The sequence below is a fragment of the Megascapheus bottae genome, chromosome 33, assembly GCF_031878675.1.
Source record: "Megascapheus bottae isolate mThoBot1 chromosome 33, mThoBot2.hap1, whole genome shotgun sequence".
NCBI classification, from domain to species: Eukaryota; Metazoa; Chordata; class Mammalia; order Rodentia; family Geomyidae; genus Megascapheus; species Megascapheus bottae.
In genome coordinates, this window is record NC_143541.1 from 9579725 (window position 1) to 9589763 (window position 10039).

Sequence of the window (10039 nt, forward strand, 5' to 3'; positions counted from 1 at the left end):
ATAAATCCCGCCGCTCCCCTCCCGCCCTCGTGCCCCATGGGCTGGATGAGCTGGGAGAGCTCTGAAAGGGAGAGAGAGGACACAGCTGACCCCGCAGCCCACGCCACCGTGGAGGGAGATGTGTGCCAGGCAGCGCCCGGGCTGTGGGGCCTCGGCCGTCTCGGGGGGCCGTCTCTTGGCCTGCTCTGGAGGCTCCCCGGGCGGCCATCCCAGAGGCCATCCCCAGCACTGCAGCTCCTCTCGGGAGCTCCCTCCTCAGCCCATCCCCATCAGATGCACGCTCACACCCTTCGTACCAGCAGGTGACAAGCCTGCCCCCTCGGGACAATGATGGAGGCCCAAGTGGCGTGGGAATGGCAGAGAGCAGGCGCCGCTCAGTGTGACCACAACCAGTGGGCGCTGTTCACACCTCCCGTCCTGCAGTGAGGAGGCTCTGGACACACGGGGGCCTCTGTCCTCCAAACCCCAGCCCTGGGTGCAGAGTGTGCGCCTTGGCGGTTGCAGCCAACTCCCCGTGGGGGGCCGGGGACTCGGCGTCCTCCCTGGCCTCCCAGCCGGCACCGGGCACCCTCAGCCGCCCGGCAGGCGCCCTCCCCCTCTCGGCCCTGTGCTGGCCTGGGGCCACCTGGAGCAGGGGCGTCCGACTGTGTCTGTGGGCGGAGCGCAGACTGGGCGGCCCACAGCTCCGTGCGTGCCAGAAGGGCGCTGTGTGCAGGAAGGAGGGGCTGCGGGGCGGGGCTCCAGCCTCTCACAAACTGGAAATGTAGAATAAGCGTCCTGTGGCCTGGCCTCCAAGGCGAGCGGGGCACAAGGGTGCGAGGCTTGAGCCCTGTCCCCCCCCAGGCTGAGTGAGAGAGAGGACACCAGCAGGGGCCAGAGAAGTGGCTTCCTCTCCCGGACAGCGCGGCGGGGGGGGGCGCGGAGCTGCCCGGGAGACCCATGAGGCTGCCGGTCAGCAAGCCCAGAGGGCCAGGCTCCTCCAGAGTGCGCCTGTGCACGGCCAGGTGGAGGGGATCTGGGGATCCAGACTCCAGCCCGCGGGTGCAGGGAGAGATGGGGTGAAGACACTTGGCCCGGTCCAGTGACCGCTACTCCCGTAGGCCACGGCCGGTCCAGAGACGGACACCGTGCAGCCGTCTGTGCCTCCGTCTGTTCATCCATCCGTCGGTGGGTGGGTCGGTCAGTTGGTGCCCACCCTGCCCTGCTTCACACAGTCACAGCTGGGGTGGGGAACTTGTCCTAGGCCAAGACCCGCTGTGGTGCAGCTCAGAGGAGGAGAGGGGCGGCGTCTCCCGCCCTGCAGCCTGCCGGGCTCCCCAGGGCCTTCCCCACCCCAGAGCCTCCCCCCCCAGGCCTCCCCCAGAGAATGCCTAGACGCCAGCCCTGCGCCAGCCCTGGCCTGGTGGAGGCTGAGACCAGCTGTGCTGGCAGGCAGGATGCCGTGGAAGGGAACACCAGGGCACGCTTGGTCAGTGGCTTCAGGTGGGCTGCACAGGCCTCCTGTGGGGACCACGTGTGACCTGAGACACAGCCCACGGTATCTGTGACAGAGGCACCAGGCTGAGCGTGGCAGCTCATGCCACTCTTGTGGCGAGAGCGTCGGCTTAAAGAAGTGTCCATTACTAGAGGGGTGGCAGTGGTGGCATGGCGGAATCATGTCCCTGAGTGGGCTGGGGGCTCTGGTGTCTGGGGTGTGAGGGGTGAGTGGCCTTCCGGGGGCTTTACCCCGGCGAGAGGAGGGTCCCCCCGGGCCCCGGCTGGCTCTTCCTGAGAACTCTCCTCGCTCCAGGTCCGCTCCAGGGGCCTCCCAGGCCTCGTGCTGGCCACGGCAGTGAGGCCCACTCGCCTGGAGGACGCTGGGGCTCTGGTTCCTCAGAGGGAGCGGCCACAGCCTGACCTCACCTCACCGCCTCTCCCCGTGCTTGTCAGCGTCTCCTTCACCATGTCCAGCTACCTGGCCAGTCTGTGCGGAGACAGCAGGCAGAAGTCACACGCCAGCCTGGACTTTGGGGCGCCTTTGGCTTCCAGAGGGTAAAGGGGGGCCATGTCGCCTCAGCTTGGCACCAGACCCAAGTCCGCGGCGTGCAGCCAGCTGCCTGCCATCAAAACCCTTCAGTCAGTTTCTGGGAGGCGGAGGGAACGTGCCACGTCCCCTGGGTCCCGTGCTCCGTCCCTCTTCCACTGCCCCAGGCTGGGCTGTCCACTGCTGGAGGCCACACCAACCGAGGAGCAGCATCCGGGAGCCAGCCAGGCCCCCCCTCCCGCACCCTTCCTATGGAGCCGAGCTCCTTCAGCAGCCCGACTCCGCCAGTGGCCAGGGTGTCGCAGCTCAGGCTCTCCCCGGCGTCCCCTTCCTCTCACAGAGAGGCCCGTGGGCTCTCTGCCATTTGCCGTGCACAGTGGTGTCACAGCTGTGCCTGACAGGGCCCTGCCTTCCTGCCGACCGCCCGTGTCAGGGGAGGCCTGGTGGGGCTGTGTCCTGAGGCCTGGCACTCTGGGCCACGCAGCCCCGTGGGGTCCCTGCGCAGCCAGCCCGGGCTGTGGCAGCGCCTCCCTGGGTGCTGTCTGAGCGGCAGGCCCGCTGCAGGGCCCCCCACAGGCCTTGGGGACCTACCTCTGCGGGGCTTCTGGAGGCATGGCTCTTGGCCCGTGGGGAGGGGGCGGGCAGCAAGGTCCAAACTGGAGGGAGCCCGCACCGGTCCTGTGACCAGGGCCCCGGCCATTCCGCCGGCGGGTGGACGGCCAGCCTCTGTGCCTCTCGGCTCCCCGCGGTGGGCCCGGCTGACCCAGTGATCAGGAGGTCACACATGGGCCTGGAAAGTGACTGCCCCCCCCCCCCCGTCTTTGTTCACCCTCATTATTCTAGATGGCTTTTTCCCCAAGTCATAAAAATGACATTTTTAATATGTGGATTTTTTTTTAACAAAAGCAATATGAAGAAGACTTTTATTGTCAATAGCTCTACCTTTTAAACCAGTTATCTTAGTCTCTGCTGTAGGCATTTTAATTGAAGATTAACTGCCGTTAAAGCGTGTACACGTTTGGGGAGGGAGGGTTGGGGGACCCTCCCCTCTGTGGGGGGACCGTGCTCTGAGGGAGGTCACCAGGAGTGTCCCCCCGCTGGCCTCGGCTCTGTCGGGGGAGGGCAGGTGAGCCCTGGGGCAGCAGAAGAGGACCCTGAAGGACATGTGGCTGGGTGTCCAGCAGGGAGCCCTGGTCAGTCCAGGCCCCTGCATGGCAGCCATGGTGGAGGAAGAGCGCCAGGCCCAGGCCCCAGAATGATGCTGGGCCCTGGGTAGAGGTGTCAAAAGAGTGAGTGGGTGAGGTTGTTTAACCCTGGCGTGCTGTGTCCTTGCTGTGTGACCTGGGCCTCAGCCCCCCGATGTGCCGTGGGCATGCTGTGCGGAGGGGGGGGGGGCGAGTTGCCGCCGAGGTACACGGTGTCCCCCCTCGGCCCCTCACGGCCCGGCATACCTGTGACCCCAGGGCAGGGTGTGGCATCCACGGTGCTGGACCTGGCCGGGCCTGCGCTGGCCTCCCCGGCAGGCCAGCCCGTCCTGCTGCTGGATCTCTGTCTGGGTCTCAAGACTAAGTCATTTCCTGCCTGAATCTGAATGGTTTTGGTTTTGCCTTAAAAAGAAATCCTTGCACATAATGCAGTTTTCCCCACAGCTGCCAAAGCAGCTTGCGTGGTGTGGGAGGCAGCTCTGCAAAGGGCCCTTTTTGTTTTTGAAGAATTCATCAGTGCTGCTAAGAAGCTTAATATAAATTAAAGGAGGAATTAGACAACATTAAGACATCAAAATGGGGGTACAGGCACCGTTGCCTCTGCTTCCGCCCAACCGAAGGGGCCAGGAGCCAGGGCCGGCTGTCACCGCCCCCTTTCCTTTTGTCCTCTGATAAAAAAAAAAAAAAAAGTGAATCACTTTATCTTTTTAAAGCAAATTGCATCTTTATTTGCATGTAGGGTACATAGTCAGGAAGGAAAGGAGGGGAAAACCAGCCCCCGCCGTTAGCCAGTGAGCACTGGAAAATGAGTCAGCACAGAAAACCTCGCCTGATGAAGGTGGAGGTGCAGCCACTCCCCAGCTGTGGGACCCGCGCTGAGGCCCTGCCCTGCCCTGCCCTGCCCTGCCCTGCCCTGCCCTGCCCTGCCCTGCCCTGCCCTGCCCTGCGTCTCAGCTGATCTGCAGGACCAATGTCAGCGACAGCCTCTGTGTGGATGGGCCCTGGGCCCCCTGTCCCCCGGCCTCTCCGGGCCAGGCTCCTCCCCGCTCTGCCCTCAGCAGCAGCCCCTGCGCCGGCCGGCCTGGGAGGTGTCCTGAGCACCCCCGCTCAGGCGAGGCTTTCCTGCCCTCCTGCAGTTCCTGCCGCTCCTCAGACCCACATACAGTCTGGCCTCCAGCTTGCTGCACCCAGGGCTTGCCAGCTGCCGGCCCTCAGACCCCGTCAGAACCCCCAGAGGAGCTCCCCCTGCACGGCGCTGCCTCACTGCTGTAACCACAGCCGCAGCGCACTGAGTGACCACGGCCCCAGCCGAGCAGCCCCCGGGCCGGAGCCGGTGACCCCAGCTGCCAGCAAGCTCAGTTCCCACTGGATGCCAACCGCCCACCAGCAGGGAGGCCCCTTTCCCAGTCTGGCCCCCGACATGAAAGCGACTCGAGAAATTGGAGGCAATTTGCCGGCCTTTGATGGCCGCGCCGTGCCGGGCTGGGAACCGCCATGCCTCACGCATTCTCCCCTGATTACCCCTGGCCTGTGCCAAGACCCACAGCCTGCAGCCTATTGTGCCTTTGTGTGGGGCCAGCACTCGTGAGAAAAGGACAGTGTGGGCCTGGGAGAGGTCCCCGTGGGAAGCCACCAGTGGCCATGTCACCCAGGGTCACAGCAGTCACTCTCGCTCTATCCGGAGTCTGGGCGCACGGGAGGCCCAAGGCCTGGGGAGAAGGGAAGCCACTCTGAGAACACCGAGGGCTCCTTTGCGCCTGGCCTGCCTTGCCCTGCACATCCAGCAGACCAGCTGGGTATAAACCCCTGGCCCTTCTGTGGTCCTCTCAAGGGCAAGTCGGTGTCTCCTGGCCTTGGTCCATGGACCTGCAACAGCCGGGGCCAAGTGGGTGTGCACATCCACTGTGACACTTCCCCCCGCAGCCAGAGCCCACACCCTCTGCAGTCACCACCCTGCCCGCTGCTCAGGCTTCCACGAGACCTCTGCTTAGCCTGGCTGGCAAGGGCAGCGGCAGAGTGGCGGTGTGCCAGACAGAAAAGGCAGGAAGAGCCTACCAGGCAAACCTGTATCCACAGGCTGTGCCGGGCTCCTTGTGGCTGATGCCCAGGGCTCGACGGGAGCAGAGTGGGTTGGCGGGGAGGTGGGAGCAGACGCGGCCCTGCCTGGAGGGCCACTGAGACAGAGGTGGGGGGGGAGCAGGGGTGAGGCCCAGCGCCTGCTGCCGCTGCTGCTGATGCCAGCACAAGATCTGGGGTGCTCAAGGCCACAGAGGCCCCTGTCCTGGCCCTCAGGATCTGCAGGGCCGTGGAGACGGGCCTTGCCCCCTGCGCCTTCTCTGTGCGGAGGCCGGGGAACTTGCAGCGCCAGACCCCGGCCCACCCTTCCAGACACGCTGCCGCAGCGCAGGCAGCTCGGAGGCCTGGCCAGCCCGTGGGCTCTGCCTGGCCTGGCCCGCCCTGCAGAGGTGGCGCCTGCCTGTTCAGGCTGGGAAAGCGGACATCTCCATACTCGGGGTGACCGCGCACAGCTTGCTTGCTCTCTGTTTGGGGAATGCATGAGTCAGAGTTCTAGGTGTGTAATGAGCACCGGAGACGAGAACCACCATCCCGGTGGAAGGCGCTGTCCAGCAGGCACCCCTAGACAGAGCGAGGGGCCCGTGATGGGCATGCGCTAAGGATGGGTAGACGGTGACTTGAAGGAGGTCCTGGAAGGAGGTGATCCTGGGCCTGGGAGATGCAGGGCCAGGGCGGCAGGGCCAGGGCGGCACCGCAACCCCCCCGGAGGGCTGGCGCTGTCCAGCGGCCTCCGAGTTTCCAGGCTGCAAATGTGGACTCTGGGCAGGGGGCGATTGGGGCGAAGGCAGCCCTGTCCCCCAGCCGCCCAAGTCCAGTGGTGCCTGGCCTGAGCTCAGCGTCTCCCGGGAGACTGTGCATGAGGCCCCCAGGCCTGCACACCCCGGCCCGAGAGCTCGGGCTGGTCCCCACCGTCTGGCTTCAAGCCCGGCGTCTCCAGAGCACCCCCCCCCACCCTGTGCTTGGCGCGCGCACACACACACACACACACACACACACACACACACACACACACACACACACACACACACACACACGCCGCACAGCCGTCTCCTGGCATCTTGCTCCTGACGTTTGCCACCATCCTTGCGAGACACAAGAAAGCTGGCCGGGTCTGCACACGGCCCTACAGTGTGCCCTGAGCCCCTGTGACAGGCAGCAGGTGACACTGGGCCTGCCCTCCGCTGCCACCGCCCAGCCCGGCCAGCTCGATGCTCAGTAGCCCGTGTGTGCCTCGCCTCCCTACACGGGCAGGCGCCCACCCCTGTGCTGGGGGAGGTTCTGAGCCCGGCCACCTCAGCAGAGGCCCTCACAGCCACGTGCTCCTGGCACAGGTAGCTGGTCTCCCCGGCAGGGTGAGCACCGCGGGGGAGCCCTCGCCTCCCTGGCCCTCAGACCTCCTGGCACCAGAGGGAGACAGGCTGCCGGTGGCGCTCGTCAGGGTCTGTTTGCTGAAAGAAGCCAGGCAGCTGGGCTCAGCCTGCGGCTCCGACCTGCAGGCTTGGCACTTGACGGAGGCCATGGCCCGGTGGGGGGCAAGCGCTACCCCCACGGCCTGCTGCCTCCGAAGGCGCCTCCGGGGACGGGGCGGGCCTGGAGGGTCCACCGGCCATCTACGGGGCGCGTTCGGAGCAGCCCAACCCAGAGCCCTGAGAACAGTGGCAGCCTCCACCTTCTCTGCGCCCGCGGGAGGGAGCATGCCCGACGCACCAGCCCTGCCCAGGCAGCGCCCTGCCACCTCCCCAAACTTGCAGAGCAGCAGGGCAGCACAGGGCACGGACGGGGTCACTCGTCTGGAGAACCCCACCAGGCCCGGCAAGCTCAGCAACCTCGGCCAGCGTTCTTCTCGTAGAAGGCTGGTCCTGGGCAGAATTGAGAGGGTAGGGAGCCCCACGGTGGGCACTCGTGGCCCAGGCTGGCCAGTCCTCACCTGAGACCCCAAGACGGCCCTAGCCAGCTTCCTGCCTGCTCAGAGCTCCATCACAATTAGTGTGTGGCTTCACGGCCAGGCTCCCTTTGTTTAACACACTGTGATACACACTCCGCTGGGGTTCCGTAAAAACAGCCCGCTTTGGCAGATGCATGGCAGGAGGAAGGGTGTTACAGCCGCGTGCTCAGAGAAGTTGGGATTCTGGGGGCCCCAGAACCGCAGCTCAGCGCAGGCATGCAGTGGAGACACAGGGGGTTCGGGTAGCAGCTGGAACCGATTCCCACACCACCTGCCATCGGAGGGAGCAGAGGTCCGGCTGGCCCGTGGGGTTCAGGGAAGAGCCCGCCGGCCACTGCTCTCTCCCCAGGCCTCTGAGCGGCATGGGTCCATCAGTCAAACCCCAAACCCAAACAAGAGCCACCGGCAGAGGAGAGCCAGGTCCCTGGGCCCCCCTGGGGATGGGATGGACCCAGCTCACCCAAGGCCAGTGGGGACAGCGTTGACCGTGCCTCTTGACCTTCCAGGTGGCCTCAGCTCTGAATCCAAGAAGACCCTGGCACCTGCAGTCAAGAAACGGGGCCGGCCCGGCCGAGGGGAGGCCTCTGTGCAGGAGGAGGGCCCCGAGCGCCCCGAGCCCCAGCATGTGACCCTCAGCCTGTCTTTCAAGCGCTACGTCTTCGATCCTCACAAACGCATGGTCCAGTCCTGAGGAACGAATGGCTCGCAGCAGCCTGGCCACGGTGCCAGTGCCCACCCACCCATAAGTGCCTCCATCCCCCCCCCCACGGCCTGCTGGCAGCAGGCCCAGAGAGGAGCCACGGGCCTGGAGGCCAGGAGGGCCTTCCCTCCACCCGGCCTGCAGGCTGGGGCCCGGGCCCCACTGGCTGCCCAGACAGGCAGCTCTCAGCCGTGGAAAATAAATATGCTGTTCTGGCCTAACCCACCTGCCGGTTTGCTGGTCTCCGATCCCCACTCCCCACAAGGCTGTCCCCAGGAGGACACCGGGAGGCCCTGAGTGTGGGCTGGGACCACAGCTGACAGGTCCAGCCACGTGGCTATCCAGGGGTGCCCTGGGCCTCTGGGGGGGGGTCACCTGATCGTGAGCTGGGGACACGCATCAGAGGGTGGACGCCAGGGTGGCAGCATCCAGGTACTGGATGTGCAGCACTGCCCAGGGCACACACACCCCACCCTCCGGTGCCTGTGGCCTCAAACCCCCAGACCACTCGGAAAGGAGGGAAAGGGCAGAGCGAGCGGGTGGAGGGAAAGCAAAGCTTTTGCAGACATTGGCAAGATGAACAGATGTTCCAGCGGACGCAGAGGCCTCCCTTTTATCCCGGTAATCGGTGCATTACGCTTTAATTTGCAAAAATGGCATTAAAAATATTAACAGGGCAGGTTGCGATCAAATGACTTGGGGCTGTTAAGCCCAGAGCTGAAGGTCGAGGCAGGGAGCGGTGCCCTGGAACACGGCGTCCCCATCCCATGCAGCCCCTAATTAAAGACACCAGCCACAGAGCCCAGACCCATGCTCCCCAGAGACCCAGGGGCCACCGCCCGGGTGCCCCCCCAGCCTTGGCCGGGACCTAGGCAGCCTGGGCAAGCGGAAAGCGGCAACACTGAGGGCAGCCGGTGTGAGCTTGGAGGCTGGCACACCCGGCTCCAGTCCTGGGCCCTGCATCCCCCTTGCTTCTGCCCGGCCGGGGCCCCCAGGCTGGGCAGGAGCTCAGAGGGACCGCAGGGTGCATGCACATGTGACCACGCCTGGCTGGAGCACCTGGCACCACTGCTGCTTCCTCCCCTGCTGGAGGGCTGGCCTCCATCTGGGGAGCCAGCCAGCCCCCAGCTTCTGGAAAACCTCACTGTGGCCACCTGAGTGGCCACCTCGGCTGACCTGCCAGCTGTCCAGAGGGAGGGGCCAGGCCCTGGTGGGTGAGGCCTTCCAGGGCCAGGGCCCAGCTCCAGGACCCCTGTTAGAAGGCCTCCGCCTGTCCAGGTCCTCACCTTGACTGCCCCAGCACCCACAGGGTGGGCAGGCAGAGTGCTGGGCTCTGCCCGGTCTTCACCCAGCTGTTCTGGGGACCAGGGTGCGAGGTCCAGCTGCTATCGCCTTCCTGCAGCAGGGAGCACCCACAGGAACGGCGCCTGTGAACCTCACATCTGCCATTTCTCCCCCTGACACCTCACCCAGATGCTGCTCTCAAAGCAGCAGTTAAAAGACCTTGGAGGCATACCAAGGTGAGCAGCCTGGCACCCAACCCCAGAAGCTCAGGACTCTGACATGCACTGTGGCTGTTCAGTGTGGCTTGAAATCACAGCCAGGCCCTGCAAGAGGCCCCTGCCTGCCGGCTTCTCCAAAATCCACTGAGCAGCAACCAGCGTCCCTCAGGCCCCGGGGCTATGCCACGCGATAGGGCACCAGGGCACTGACCAGGAACTCGAGGATGGCCTCCGTGCTGCAGGTCCGTTCTCCTGGGCCCAGGACAAGGGCCGCCCCTCCCTGCCTGCCCCGTGGGATGAAGTCACGGCAGTCGCCCTGCCCGGCCTGGGTGGAGGGCTGCCTGATTGGCAGCCCAGACTCTGGGCTAATGCAGCCCCAGGAAGATAAGGCTTATCTGGAAATGTCCCTGGAAGGGACACTCTGGGTTAATCTATTTCTGATAGATAATGGCTGGCAAACGGGAGGCCTGGGAAGCCCTGGGGCAGGAGCGAGGGCTGTGCCCTCAGAGCCTGTGGCCGCAAGTATGTCCACATGTGTGTGTCCATCTGTGCACCAGTGTCCATGCCTGGCCTCTCTGGCATCTGGTG

The 10039-nt window shown here is 65.2% G+C and overlaps 1 protein-coding gene across 1 annotated transcript in view; it reads left to right on the top strand.

Annotated features, from left to right (window-relative positions):
• Positions 1-8170, top strand: part of Eefsec (eukaryotic elongation factor, selenocysteine-tRNA specific) — a 118045-nt gene extending 109875 nt beyond the window's left edge. The window contains exon 7 of the mRNA XM_090323883.1: positions 7756-8170. Coding sequence (XP_090180009.1) covers positions 7756-7940 — 185 coding nt within the window. The 3' untranslated portion in view covers positions 7941-8170. The remainder of the gene's footprint in view (positions 1-7755) is intronic.
• Positions 8171-10039: the final 1869 nt, after the last annotated feature.